The sequence below is a fragment of the Cydia pomonella genome, chromosome 2 (genome assembly GCF_033807575.1).
Source record: "Cydia pomonella isolate Wapato2018A chromosome 2, ilCydPomo1, whole genome shotgun sequence".
NCBI classification, from domain to species: Eukaryota; Metazoa; Arthropoda; class Insecta; order Lepidoptera; family Tortricidae; genus Cydia; species Cydia pomonella.
In genome coordinates this window covers 33,354,871-33,370,570 of record NC_084704.1, presented here as the reverse complement: position 1 = coordinate 33,370,570, position 15,700 = coordinate 33,354,871, and the positions used below count along the sequence as shown (strand labels likewise).

Sequence of the window (15,700 nt, the reverse complement as noted above, 5' to 3'; positions counted from 1 at the left end):
GAAAACGGTCCTACTACTACCACGCTTTAGTCATGCTTTAGTGCTTGCAGTCGCAAGCAGAGCCGGGAGTACTAGATATAACTCCCTCGTAAATCTAGAGATGTATTAACGTGAGCAAGGGCAGAAGACGATTTGTCATCTTAATTACACCACCATGTAAAACATAATTATGTTGAACAGTGTAACTTCACAGACATATTATTTTTTCGCCTGCTAAACGTCTTCACCTGTCCCAACCAAATACCATATGCCCTCAATACACTTTTCTTTTTTTTAGTTTTCGTTACAGCCAATAGGGAACATGTGGAGTTCAACATGAAACAAGAGTAGGTATGAGTGAGGTTATCCTTAATTATTATTGGGATTGATTAAGTGTGTGTGTTTCTGTGTTAAGGCACCCTAGAGGTGCAGAGGGACTGATTAGAATAAAATAATAATTATTATCACCCTGGAATAAATAGGAATAGAGTGGTAGGTACACATACATACAGTGGTAGGTAGTGGCAGGTTACATAATACATACTATAAAAAATATTCATTTAAAATTATTTATTATTTAATTTGTTAGTACATATGTTATTTATTATTTGTGTCAGCAGCTACCAGTTCATTAAGTATATTAAATGCATGAAGAATAAATACTTTTACGTACAAAGTTTAACTTATCTCACTTTTATTTTCTTTCAATAACTATTTTTGCCTCTGGAGGTTTTGGTATTCCAATTCCTTGTACATAATATCTTGGTTGAGGGTCTGTAGAGTGTCTTGGAACCTCTGCCGAAGGGTCTGGTTCTCCAGTCCAGCTATCTCATGCTGAGTGCGCTGACGGCGCTGCTTCAGTTCTTCAAGCTCCGCGCTGATCTGCTGCAGCTTGGAGCTTACACCGCTCTTATCTTCTGACTGCAAGAAGTCATCTAGCGAGAATTGCTCCTGACTGCTCATTTCTATGTCCATTTGGTGGCTTGATGAGGCTTGTGGCTCCATTCTTTGTGTGGAGCTAAACATTTCAGGTTTAAATTGGGTAGCTAAATTTCCTCCTTTAAAGTCACTGGTGCCATAAATGGAGTTGGTGTCCGAGAAATGATCATCATATGAGGATAACCTGTCGTCTACATCAACATTTACATTATCATCTTCTGCATCACTGTCACTGACAGCACCACCAAATATGTCCTCAACCTTTGATGAGCTCTCCGTCAAGTCTCGCTTAATGTTTTGTTCCTTCTTTGGCTTGGTTTTCTCTGATTTAGCTGATGTTGATGCGCTGGGCTCATGTTTAACTTCGTCTTCCTCTTGGATCACCTCCCATGTGACACTCACAGCCTCATTATCAGCGCGCAGCAGTCTCTTTACTTCTTTTTCTATTTCGGGGGCCTCCATACACTTCTTGCGCAAAGTCTTCCGGAAACGCCTCTTTCTTATGTTTTTGGTAGGTGGTGTGATGCCGTGAGGATGAAGATATTTCTTATCAACTTTGAGAGGATCTTTCTTCTTTTTTGGCGATTCGTCCTCCGTAGATACAGGGTCTAATTCTTCTTTGCATATCATCATCTGACATATATCCGCAGTTTTGTAAACACTCTTTCTATCAATGGTTTTTAATGACTCAATTATAGTGGGCAAATCAACGATCTTTGCATGAAGCAGCCAGTGATCGAAGCGTACTTCGCCATGCCTCATATCGTTTTCAAATTGAATAGTAAGTCTGTTTTTAAAATTATCCCCGGATTGTAAAAGCTCACGAAGGGCTTTAGCTGGTTCCGTTGGTAACCTCATTATAAATTGAGATTCTAACTCAACGGGGTAATCTGGCTCACGTCTATTCATGGTTATATTTAACAACAATGGTCTTCACTCATAAAATGAATTTTTACTCGCCTCTTTTTCGTCCTTTTCTATTTTAGCAAAGCAAATATCCGATAATCATTTCTATTTCGCCGCAACAGGTAAAAAAGCAAATACGACAAGCAAACGTCACTTTTAGTGTGACCAATGTAAAAAAGCGTAAAATAAATAATATATATAACACACAATCAAATTGTTTCACATTGTTGAGCACATAATACAATACTCACTGGTAATGAGTATATCAATATCAAGGCATGTGTACCTTAATTTATAGGATTTGCTACCAAGTCTTTACCACGTCTTTTTTACGCAGTCAACATACTGCCGTGTTTACTGTTTACGCAAGTAACCCGCCTCCTTCTAAGCTCCAAACTTGCTCCAAACTTAAATATGTAACTTAACAAACTTAGTATGCTACTCGCGCAAGTAGCCTTTGCCTGTACTTGCTTCAGCTACATTCGTCGTGCGAAACATTCTTAAAAAAAGCACTTCGAGCTATCGATTTCTATCCTATCTGTGGTATTGTCGATGAAAGAAAAAAAATAATGACGAGTGAAGAGTGAACATATGAAAATATCACACAAGGTTTACTGCTAATAAAACGAAATTGCGTTACAATTAGTTACGAAATAACTGCATACTATTGTGTTTTTGCGAAGAAGTGCTAAGTTGTGGTGTGCATTTAAATGACAATTTCTACAATCATATTATGGTTAGTATAGCAAATGTGTAGTGTTAAGTAAAGACGGAGTTGTCACCTTCATTCTCGTCCTCAGCATTTTGTATTTGTTATGTTCAAGAAATGTTATTATATGAAATTTTCGCTATAAATAATAAATTTCTATTACGTAGCGATTTAACCTAGGTATCCTTTGTTCATATCGTCGATAGAGATGAAAGAGAAAGGCTTTTCCTTATGCGCTGTAACCTACTTAACATGAGTGCATTTCATACGGTGCATAATATTTCCGCAATTTGATTTAGCACCTCCTAGCTTTATGTTCGTGTATATATAATTAGCTTTTGTATCGTGATTCTGAATGAGTTAGTAAACTATTTTAGTATTCCATATAGTGTTTGACTACTACGCCATAATTGATTGTAAATAATAACCATGTGCAATGTATGATTACTGACCTAATTTGTATGGGACAACCCTTAAAGTATTCTTTGTTTGATAATAAAACAACATTAAGAAATTGCTACAGAACACTAAATAATAGATTTAGATTTTAGATTTATTTATACACAACATATGATTGCATTAGAAATTACATTCATGTCAATTTATATGAATCTATATTGTGATTGTCAAAAATAAATTCTAATAATGACTAAAAATTACATCATAATCCAGATAGCAACATTATGGTTTAGTTTAAAAATAGACATAATCTATCAATGTAAATCAAATAAATGGTTAAGTATCTATCAACTTAATAGGGACGTTGACTGTATTTAAAATAAATTATTTCACACCATGCATGAATTAAATCACTAGAACATTAATATAATTATATATAAATAGTGTCTAAAAATAACTGCTGTCTACGTTTCTTTCTTAATGTTGTGGTGCTTTATTTCATTCATGGTGTGAAATTATTTATTTTAAATACAGTCAAATAACATATAGCAGGCAAAGATTCAGGAACATGAAAAAGGGCTGAAGAGCAAAATAATAAATACATGGGCTCTTGTATCAGTTGTATTTTTATGTGGATGTGGTGATTTATTTGTATTGCACAGCCATTATTGAAAATAATGACATGCATTAAACACAAATACAAACTTGCCACATTAAATGATTTAAATTCTCAAATTGTTTTCATTATTCATTAAATCAGCCATACTCAACCATATTTTATGTGGGCTGCAAAGACGGTTTTGGCTTGTAGCCCTGGGTCGCAAGATGAACCTGCTTAAAGGTGACATAATGAATGGCATGGTTATCAATGCCTTTCAAGTTCTAACAAGTCTGTAAGTGCAAAAGTGACACGTGATAATAATGCGACCGTGTTACAGCCGCAGGATCACCTAGCAGACCACCCAAACAAGCTTTGTGGGCCGCAAGTTGTGTAATGCAGCTTTAAATCAATAAATATAATAATTAAAAAACAGTACTTATAGTCTGTCATTTACCAATAATATTGTGTCAGCCAATTTATAAATTATTAGCCGGGTCCACACAGAGCGAGCATATGCATGAGAGGCAATTTCCTAGCGCACAATATGGCCAATGTAGATGTGCCTCGGCCGAGGCGGCGCGCTCGGGCGAGGAAAACGCGCGGCCGAGGCACGCCTACACTGGCTGTAGTGTGTGTGAGGAAATTGCCTCGCGTGTATGCTCGCTCTGTGTGGACCTGGTTATTGCTGATTATGGTAACAAATTTTAGAATTAATCAATTTCCTGATTCTCTGTAAGAACATAGTTTTACCATCACTACACCATATAAAACAGTCCATGTCGCCTCTGTCTTTGTGGATGTATGTTTGTGATAAACTCAAAAACGTCTGAAACTTTTCATGCGGTTTTCAGCTATCAACAGAGTTATTGTTGAGGAAGGTTTAGGTGTGTAATTTATTAGGGTTTTATGTAACCTGTGCGAAGCTGGGTCACTAGTAGAAAATAAGTAGAAGAAAAAATAAGTATAGGTAATAATTTGTATTAGTTGAAACATGTTTATAATATTGTCTTCTGTTACCATGATTAGTTATTCATGAAATTAAACTATTTACATTTGCTATCATTTTCATTCAACAATTTGTTGAATAATGTTGAAATTTTATGAGCCTATTTTGTTTTTTGTTCAATACTCCTGTATGTGGGTTGTTTTGCACATTGTAATTTTGACAGGGATGAATTATTTTTCCTTACTCACCATGAATGATGGTAAGGGTCCGAAACGTTGGGATGTATTTTATTACGAGCTATATAATCCATCTAATTAGTTTTATTTCATGGAAAATATATTTTTTGTTGATAAATTTATATTATAATTAGATATAAATTAAGTGTGGTTAAGCACAGTTTGTATAATGTGGAAAGTCGAAATAATTATGTTCAATTTACACTTTCCGTTCAAGATGATTTTAGTTGCTATTTATCGTTAAAAAACAGGTTTTGTCTTTATTTTAATGTAGGTATAGCTAAAGGAGGTCTGTCCATCAAGATGGCTGTTCAGACACTTCTATTTATACCAAGTCTATTTGTAACATGGCTTGGTTTGGGTAAATGTTGGTTACGAAATATACTTTTATATGGGGGTTTTATACAAATAAACAAATTAAACTCCTTGACAGAGGCAATATAAATTACCACACATTTAATTTGCATAAAAAAAACCCATGCATTTATGTCTGAGAACTTATCTCGAAGTTTTAAAGGTGTTGCATGATTTCAGTGTAAATTTTCGGTGAATATTATTTTGATCAGTAGAAATAATACAAATACATTTAAACTGTTGTAAGTCACCTTGACATTCAAGTAAAAAATGGTAAACTCATTTATTGAGTTCACATTTAGCAAAATGATTTAAAATGTGTGAACTCTCAAATCTTCAGGTGTATTTATTTTAATTCCATACATTTTTCTACCCGTCACACCTAACAAAAAAAGCCAAATTCTGGACCAACTTCTTGGCCGTCTTAAAAGGGGGGCATAAAATATTATTGGGTAACCCTTCAATTCCCTAGTAGTTTCAGGGCCCCCTTAATATTCACTACCTATAGTTTGGGAAATACAGCGGTAGGCAAATTGTTATTTAACCTTTTAACCGCTTATATTTTTTCATTGGCCGCTGTGTCACCGCCAGTACGAAGCCACACAAAGTTTTGTCTCATTTATCAGACCGTGGAGAAATTGGCTGGATATTGTATTTCCTATATATTAGACAAAGGCGTTAAAAGGTTAATGACCAACACTCCTAATCTAATCTCATATATCCATGCTCTCATTGAGGTCTTTTAACCTTTTGACCGCCACCGTCGGCCATAGCCGACAGTTTCGCCAATGCAATAGGGACTAACGCGCGATTCCGTAAAGTTCAATTTCGTTTAAATAATCGTGATCGCCTGCGTCCGGGGCACGGCAAATTCCTTCGCTGTCTGGCGTTCAAGAGGTTAATACATAATTATACAAGGTGTAACAAAAATAGTGGGGATCAGTTTAAGCGCATATTCGGTACCGTGTTATGATTAAGACGCAACAGGAGTTGTCATTTCTCCATACAAACGTACTCGACTGTTTCCTCCGTGGGTTTTGAAGCTAGAGCAATGATTTTTTCAACACAGATTATTATTATTAATATCTGTGTCGGACTGTTTTGCTTTTTTGTAATTTTTGTTTCTTATGGCGCTAGTGTACTTCAAATATTTGCAAAAATAGCTTCATTAACTAAGCCGCAATGAGAAGCATGGTATTCAAAACTGACATCAATTAGCCTAAAAAGCAAAGCAGTCCGACACAGATAATTTAATTACCATTTTTAGATTTCAAAATTTCGTTACATTTGGTTAAGTTTTGGAGGCAGAAACAGTCGACTACGAAACATTGCTTTTTTTGAGATTTTCACGCAGCATTTATCGTCTAACCTGGCCTTGTCCTTATCGCACTAGTTTTAGGAGCCGCTTCCGTTAGCGAGACGGATATATTCACCTAAAATCAAATCTCAGCTCCCGTATCCTCTTGCCTTTACGTTTGCCCCTTAGAATTTTTTTTTTCTGAAATTTTTGTTTCTACTTTTTCCTATACCGATACCGAATGTTTCCTTAATGCAGATGTCGGAAGTGGATCCGGAGACGTTACTGGAGTGGCTGCTGACGGGGCAGGGCGATGAGCGCGACATGCAGCTCATTGCCCTCGAGCAGCTCTGCATGCTGCTCCTCATGTCCGACAACGTGGACAGGTGCTTCGAGAGGTAATCATTTACTAAAATAGATATTTATAAAATTACTGAAGTGGTATTCAGAATTTCATAAAGTTTATTGCCGTAAGTGGACAATAAAATTATTATATTACGCATTATCCAATACCTTTATAAGAAATACTCCTTTATTAAGATTTTCACGCAAAATGCTAACAATATTATTAAGGTTATTCTGAGTACCACTTACGAGTACCTTCACTTTTGGTTTCGTACAGAATGAGAAATGTGCTGTTGAGCAGGATAATAGTTTATAACCGATTTGAACTATTTTCTAATAGGCATTAAGCTTCATCTTCACAGCCGTATATCGAATGCTTTGTGTTTCTGGGTTTGTTATATGACGGTAAGAGTTGGAAGTGAAACAGCACTACGAAATGACGCGTTATCTAAACTAAAAGTATATTGGTAAAGTTGGCCCCTGTGGCACAGTACCGAGGAGGCTGGCTAATCGCAACGCAGTGAGGAAGCTGCAAGATATTTTATCACTGGTGACATCAACCAGCGTTTTACCATACAGTTTTTTTTATTTATTATTATAATAGGCCACAAACGAGCAGACGCGTGCGTCTGTGCACACGGTCCGAGGGTCTCAAAAGCAACAAAGTTTTGGTTATCTTTTATTATAGCTTTGTAGTTGGCTTCAAGACCCGTGTCGAACTTTCGCCTTAACATCAAATTTAATTAATAAAAGGAACCCTATTTAAACTACAACACAACATATTTTTGTTTCAGCTGCCCTCCAAGAACCTTTTTGCCGGCATTGTGCAAAATATTTTTGGACGAGAGTGCGCCCGACAATGTTCTGGAAGTGACAGCCAGAGCTATTACCTACTATCTGGATGTGTCCGGTAAGTTATATTGGTATTTAATATTCTGGGTAAGTAAATATTTGTAGGAATCTAAACTTTATCACATCAGACTTAAGCTTCAAAGTTCATTAGGCTCATAACAAGTCAGTTATTAAGTTGAGTGTGAAATGATGTTATTTTAGTACGGATTGTAAACAAAGATAACCCATTTTCATTGCTCTTAGTCACATTGTTTGTATTCAAAACTAAACAAAGATAAGTCATTTCGAGTCATTCCGCGTGTTGCCTTAACGGTTATAATTTATGCAGACTTGACTGAGACTAGTCATATTTACATATGAATAATGGCAGTGGTTACTAACCGGAAAGTATGATTTAAAAACGTCTGAAGTCATATTGCCGTATCAAAAAAATATATAAAGGGATATTTTAAAAATTGATTTAAGACATTCTTGTTAAGAGTAGCAAAACCCGGCCAAGTGCGAGTCGGACTCGCGCACGAAGGTTTCCGTACCATTATCTATAAAAACGGCAAAAAATCACGTGCCCCCTTAAATATATATTTTATTCTGTTTTTTAGTATTTTAGTGGCAACAGAAACACGTCAACTCTCTAACTAATTATCATGGTTCACGAGATACAGCCTGGTGACAGACGGACAGACAGACGGACGGACGGAATAGGGTCCCGTTTTATCCTTTGGGTACGGAACCCTAAAAATGTAATTGTGATAAACGAGTTGAAGAGGGCTTCATTTCTGACATTAATTACTTAGATACCAAGATAAACATCAAACTACATTCCACGTCTATGTTTCTGATAAAAACGTTGAATAATAATAAGTTTGAATTGTTATGATTACCATTACACAATATATATTAATTTATTGATAAATTTAGTCAACTTAAGCAGGCCAGCCACTATCTCGCCCAGTGGATTCGTATTGCCATCCAGCGAATGTGGCCATCCATCTGGGTAGCCTACCAAGCGTCAAAGACCAAATTTTTTTATTATTTTTTATTTATATATACGTTTTTGGTATAAGTCCTTCGTTTATTATGTTTATACATCTGTTGCTAAAGGATTATATTTATTTTAATTTGTCTGTAGCCGAGTGTACCCGTCGGATCGTGGCCATCGAAGGCGCCGTGAAGGCCATCTGTAGCCGCCTCTTAACCGTGGACCCTAACAACCGCACCAGCAAAGATCTCGCCGAACAATGTATCAAGGTCAGTACTTTTATAAAAAAACTTGGTATTTAATGATTATTTTACTTAAGTTTCGTGTTGTCAAGTGTCAAGAATATGACACCAGGAACAATATGAATATGTGTCATGTATGCAAGTATGTAAGACAGTAATAAACCAGTTCTGAAGCAAGCCGGTCGTATCATTCGCTCCCAAACGCGACATTGGCTGACGAGTTGTGATTTGTAAAGTTACCCGCGAGTTAAAAAAATAAATAAATAAAATATGTCGTTTCTAGGCAAATTATCGGTTTTCGACCACAAAACGGGCGATTGGTTGATTTTTAAGGGGAAGTTAACAAAATTCCTGCTTTTGAATTCCATCGAGGATGACAATAAAAGTGCAGTGCTGTTAACATACTTTTCGGATGAGTCGTACCGGCTGTTACGTAATCTCGTATATCCAGATGACATTGAAAAGAAAACGTACAAAGAATTGGTTGACGTACTCGATAAGCATTTTAAACCCAAGCAGTGCTCGTTCGTCGAGAAGGCAAAATTCTACGGTGCTACAAGAAGTCCTGGTGAAACCCTAGGTGACTGGGCGGCGCGATTAAGGGGTCTCGCATGCTACTGCGAATTCGGTTCCGCCTTAGAGATGGTTCTGCTGGACCGTTTCGTCCTCGGGTTGGGCATGGGCCACGAAAGGGACAAGTTATTTGAGCAAGATTGTAAAAGTTTGACCTTCGCAAAGGCACTGGAAATTGCGGAGAAGGCTATATGACACCAGGAACAATATGAATATGACACCAGGAACAATGTTAGGTCACAATCTCGAACTAATTCATGATTAAGAAATGTATTTATTTTGACATCTAGCTAACGGGTAACATATACTTCCTAGTTTTAGAAAGAGAAGACTGAAATGTGGCATACAATTGTATTCCAAGATTTCCGAAAGGTTTGATGGCCGTGACTACTACTCCCGGTCTTTGAGTCGTCAGGTCAACGCGTTACAACTTACAGCGACAACGATGTCATCTTTTCTGTGTGTAACTCATAAATGTTCTCAGGTTCTGGAGTTAGTATGCACCCGCGAGGCGGGCGCGGTGTGGGAGGGCGGCGGTCTGCCGGCCGTGCTGCACTTCATCACGCACTACGGCACCGCCGTGCACAAGGACACGCTGCACTCCGCCATGGCCGTGGTCTCCAGGTTACTAATATTCTTCATTCTTGCATGGTACAGTCACGTCTGAAAATATCGGTACGAAAAATGTGCCAAAAATATGTATACACGATTTTATTGCCCATATATTAAGATAGTTTTTTAGTAATATTTCGAGTCAGAATAGGTGCTTATCATCCGAGTTACACAAATTTTTATTCCATTAGACGACCGGTTTGGCCTAGTGGGTAGAGGGTGACCCTACCTACGAAGCTGATGGTCCCGGGTTCAAATCCTGGTAAGGGCATTGTTCGTGTGATGAGCATGGATATTTGTTCCTGAGTCATGGGTGTTTTCTATGTATTTAAGTATTTATAAATATTTATATATTATATATATCGTTGTCTAAGTACCCTCAACACAAGCCTTATTGAGCTTACTGTGGGACGTAATCAATTTGTGTAATAATGTCCTATAATATTTATTTATTAGAACTGAGACTTATCCTATGACTGATGTAATGATGAATTTTTCCAAACTATTATAGGAAATTATGTTGTACAGGGTGTGCGGCAAGATGGAGCCAGGCTCGGAGCGCGTGGGCGACGCGGTGATGTCCCTCTCAGCGTTGCTGCGTCACGCGGACGCGCGCGTGGCCGACGCGGCGCTGCGCTGCTTCGCTTCGCTCGCGGACCGCTTCGCTCGCGCCCACGCCGACCCCGCGCCTCTAGCGGAGCACGGTACTGTACTAGTTGTACTACACACTAGCTATAGCGGGGTTATAGTGCAGTGACGTCTCTCTCAGCGCTACTGGGTAATACGGACGCACGCGTGGTGGACGCGGCCCTGTGTGCTTCATGTCGCTCGCGTACCGCTTCTCTCGCGCTCATCTATCCCATTTCAAGTATTCTACACTATCGACACTCGTCACAATTGGCTACTTGACAGTTTTTTGTAAATAATGTCAATCGATCTTGATTTTCCTGAGGATCAAATGTCTATATAGGACTCATGGCATTTAAGCAACACAAAGGTCAGAAATGAGAGTTAAAGTCTGACGCTCGCAATCGACGATTGAAACGCCTCTAACAAAATGATAATGTGATGTGACGTCACATCATATAAGTCTGTGCTAAATGTATGGAAGATCAAGGAAATTGCTATTTTGACCCTGAAATATTGCGTTTATCTGTATAGTTGTCATTTGATACAGTTTATTTCTCAATAAAATGTAAGAAATGGAATGGTACAATTTTCTTTTCTATTATAGAAAGACAATAAATAATTTTTTTTTGAGACTGGAGCCTTGTATTTTTTTATAATCCCAAATAATTTTTTTAGATTCCACTTTTTTATAATGGATGGCTAATTGTTTACTTTCCACATTGGGTTCAAAAACAAATATTGTTGCAGGGCTAACTGAAGAGCTCGTGCGCCGACTCGGCAGCACCGAGAGCAGCGACGACAAGTGCCTGGCGCCCTCCGTGTCCACCACCGTCAGCCTGCTGTCCACGTTGTGCCGCGGCTCCGCGCAGATAACACACGTGAGTGTAATGTTACTGTAGTGACACTCAGCTCGTGCGCCGACTCGGCAGCGACGACAAGTGCCTGGCGCCCTCCGTGTCCACCACCGTCAGCCTGCTGTCCACGTTGTGCCGCGGCTCCGCGCAGATAACACACGTGAGTGTAATGTTACTGTAGTGACACTCAGCTCGTGCGCCGACTCGGCAGCGACGACAAGTGCCTGGCGCCCTCCGTGTCCACCACCGTCAGCCTGCTGTCCACGTTGTGCCGCGGCTCCGCGCAGATAACACACGTGAGTGTAATGTTACTGTAGTGACACTCAGCTCGTGCGCCGACTCGGCAGCACCGAGAGCAGCGACGACAAGTGCCTGGCGCCCTCCGTGTCCACCACCGTCAGCCTGCTGTCCACGTTGTGCCGCGGCTCCGCGCAGATAACACACGTGAGTGTAATGTTACTGTAGTGACACTCGGCTCGTGCGCCGACTCGGCAGCACCGAGAGCAGCGACGACAAGTGCTTGGCGCCCTCCGTGTCCACCACCGTCAGCCTGCTGTCCACGTTGTGCCGCGGCTCCGCGCAGATAACACACGTGAGTGTAATGTTACTGTAGTGACACTCAGCTCGTGCGCCGACTCGGCAGCACCGAGAGCAGCGACGACAAGTGCCTGGCGCCCTCCGTGTCCACCACCGTCAGCCTGCTGTCCACGTTGTGCCGCGGCTCCGCGCAGATAACACACGTGAGTGTAATGTTACTGTAGTGACACTCAGCTCGTGCGCCGACTCGGCAGCACCGAGAGCAGCGACGACAAGTGCCTGGCGCCCTCCGTGTCCACCACCGTCAGCCTGCTGTCCACGTTGTGCCGCGGCTCCGCGCAGATAACACACGTGAGTGTAATGTGACCCGTCCGTACAGACCGAGTCGCCGTGCGACGAAATTGTCGTGTTAAGCAGCTCGGTCTGGACGTGCCTAACTCGAGGTATTTGCACTTCTACGGACGCTGCTTGTATGTTACGTTCCACGGGGAAAGGTACGTTATGGCGGTTAACGCATAGCACGGCATTAGTGTTGGCAAAGATATATTGATTGAATATGGCCCAATAAGGCCTAGTTTACCCTAATAAGGCATAGTTTACCCTCTGGGTTGGAAGGTCAGATGGCAGTCGTTTTCGTCAAAACTAGTGTCTACGCCAATTCTCGGGATTAGTTGCCACGCGGACCCCAGGTTCCCATGAGCTGTGGCAAAATGCCGGGACAACGCGAGGAAGAAGAAAGATATATTGATTGAGTAAGATGTGTAAAATCTAAGACAATTTCGTGCTTCGAATTTGACAAGCAAACGAGATGGCGCTGTACAGCTCCATACATTTAACTCTGGTTGTCTTAAGTTGACGTTTGATAATTCAGTGACCGCAAAACATATAGCGCAGTACAGCGCTGTTTTGGATGCCATACTAAGTGGTACGTTTTTTTCTTAGACTTTACTTCTCTATTACAATAATATACTGGGAAGTCGTTAATAATAGCATAAGCGCCGATCGCCATAAGGTACCTTTTCCCGTGGAACGTCACATATATGCTGTTATCATTAAGGCACTGGGTTAACCCTTAGACGGCCAAAGTCGTCAACTGACGCGCGCGGCTTCAGCCCAATATCAACCTTCGTGCATTCCGACAAGGTTCGCTTTCACGCGCTGCACACGATAGGCGTGGCGTTTAACCTTTTGACAGCTTAGCTCGCAAACTTGCCCGCTCGGCATTCGCTTTGAGCAGCGTCGACTCAGGACACCAGTATGAGTTTCATTTGTTTAACATGCACCACTCGAGCGTCCACTCGGGCCTTACACTTAGAATTCTTCATCGAGCGTGCTTGTCGCCGCCGGTACGAAGTTACGCGAAGATTTGTCTTATTTATAAGACTGTGGCGAAATGAGCTGGTTATTGTATGTCTTATATATTAGACTACAGAGGTTAAGAGGTTAAAGGGTTAGTGATCGTATTAGCTTCAAATTAAGCTACAATGTGATTTCGGATTTCCTTCAGAAGGCTAACAAGACAAGCGAAAAGTTTCCTGTAATAATTGAGAAACTTGTCTTTTGTTAACACGCAATTTTGTTTTCACGTAACCGCGTTTTAATATAACCTTCTTGATATAAATCTTTAGATTGCAACAATTTAAGTAGTTTCAAGAAAATTGGCGTGAAAAGGCATATACAATACAATACAATACAAATCCTCTTTATTGCACAACCTCTGAAAAAATGTACATGGAAACGCATATAATACATGAAGATAGAGGTAAACAACAGGCGGTCTTATCGCTACAGAGCGATCTCTTCCAGACAACCTTTAGGTAGTGGAGAAATGAAACTATATGCATTATTTAGTATTAAAAAAAATACAAATATTCTAACTCAACTCCCAGTTTACATTTAAAAGAAGGTATTTACAGTCCCTTTGTTAGTAACTCGTAAAGCTGTAAGTTGTAAAAAAGAGGCGTGACTCATTAACGCCTAGATTGTCCGACTAATCGCCTAAATTGCCCCATGATGGTTTCCTGCTAAAAAACCGATCAGCCAGCCAGGTGTGACTTGAGCATTCCGTTATTGAGACTGCTAATTACTCGTGGTATCTTAGTATAATTAACTCGATCGAGGCATAGATAAACATTAGAGTGGTCACTCCGTACATAGATAAAAATTTATAATAAGTATTAAGTGAGTTTAAAACTTATTCATAATACGTTTAACCATACTAAAGAGGCGCAAAACACTTTACTGAGTTGAAAAGATTGATTCATATCTTTCGCTCGCGGAGATATATATAACACTCATTTCGACTATATTGTTCGCGATTGAGTAGATACTAGATAGAGATTGCGAATCACGCGATACGATCCCGCCATGTTTTCCCGACACCCTCCGCACCCAATTCCACCGAACCGCTCCGAAACTATATTCGCATCGTCTCACTCTCTTCGTCAGCTCATTCGAATCATGAGTGGGAAAGAGCGAGCAAGTAACACTGAAATAGATGATTTACAGAGTGAGTTGAAGAGTGAGTGTCCATTTAAATCACTCACTCGTGAACAACACATGTCTAAACCGAACCTCCCATTCAACTTATTACTTATTAAGTAAGAGAGCTGATATATTGAGAGAACATTCTAGGCTTACTTTTTTCTCTATGATCGAGGGCGTATGACGTTTTAATTATTTTACGGTAACTCAGGACCGCTTCGTCCACAATCCTATTTCGTCATCTTCTTAACTTGTTATTATTATCATATGGTCCTCTGGTTTCGTTCGTCAATATTCCTATATCGTCACTTTCCTACCTTGTCCACATTCCTATATGGTCCACAGTGCTGGCATTGGTGGAGGTCAAATGAACAGGCCAACAACGCTTTTCACTTGAAAAAAAGCAATGCAAAAGTAAATGAAAAGTGCCGATGTTGTCTTATTTATAGAAGGCAGTCAGAATAATGGATGGTACAATAATGTTGACGAGGTAGACGATCTGAGGCTGTAGTGAAAATAGTAATGTGGACGAGTTAGGAAGGTGACGACATAGCATGGTGGACGATTTAAAAAGATGACGAAATAGGATGGTGGACGTAGCGGTCTTGAGCCGAAACAGTTTGAAATAAAATGTTCTTAATAGTAGATTTTATCCTACCTACTAAGACTATAACGTCATGAAAATAATTTAACAATGTGTCTACGTTTTAAACTTTAGATAAATTTGTACAAATCATTATGTTGCAATAAGGCATTATATATTGTAACAACAAACATCCGACAGTCAAAACAACATGGAAAGAGAGCGCGACCTAGCGATTTACGTCTATAAAAAGAACAACAAAACATCTAGGAAGACACGCTAAGCACGATTTATGGTCTGTGAATTGATGTTTATCATTCACTTCGATAAGGCTATGAGAAAACATTGCGAGGTTAGGTTTAATTACCATCGTCGTGAAAAACCGCTGTCATTAATCTGGCAAGATGACTAATTTTTATTTTCACTCTACTCACAGATCTTGTAATTTTGTTTACGAAATCGTTTATTACAAATATGAATTATTTATTCATGGCAAATTAACACATTATAACATAACCACACATTATATGTATAAGCCACGAGACGGTCCCAATCAGCATGGTGCTAGCCTGGCTGGGCTATCAATGGTCTTTCGTGGGGGCCATAAGTGAGTGAAAAGAAGACAACAGTTAAATATTTCAAC

General features: G+C 39.6%; 2 protein-coding genes across 2 annotated transcripts in view; one reads left to right on the top strand and one right to left on the bottom strand.

Moving 5' to 3' along the window:
- Window positions 1–534: 534 nt before the first annotated feature.
- LOC133515412 (transcription initiation factor TFIID subunit 7-like) lies at window positions 535–1,997 on the bottom strand. Its single transcript, XM_061847951.1, has one exon. It carries the CDS (start codon window positions 1,825–1,827, stop codon window positions 691–693), a length of 1,137 nt encoding a protein of 378 aa, XP_061703935.1. The 5' UTR covers window positions 1,828–1,997; the 3' UTR covers window positions 535–690.
- Window positions 1,998–2,337: 340 nt separating this feature from the next.
- LOC133515415 (E3 ubiquitin-protein ligase HECTD1) overlaps window positions 2,338–15,700 on the top strand; it is an 87,603-nt gene continuing 74,240 nt past the window's right edge. Inside the window, 7 exon segments of the mRNA XM_061847956.1 lie at window positions 2,338–2,560; window positions 6,625–6,764; window positions 7,506–7,621; window positions 8,693–8,811; window positions 9,842–9,981; window positions 10,498–10,673; window positions 11,347–11,477. Coding sequence (XP_061703940.1) covers window positions 2,558–2,560; window positions 6,625–6,764; window positions 7,506–7,621; window positions 8,693–8,811; window positions 9,842–9,981; window positions 10,498–10,673; window positions 11,347–11,477 — 825 coding nt within the window. The 5' untranslated portion in view covers window positions 2,338–2,557.

Excerpts from the sequence above, each read along its gene's own strand:
- LOC133515412 (XM_061847951.1), bottom strand. The coding sequence starts at position 1,827 with ATGAATAGACGTGAGCCAGATTACCCCGTTGAGTTAGAATCTCAATTT.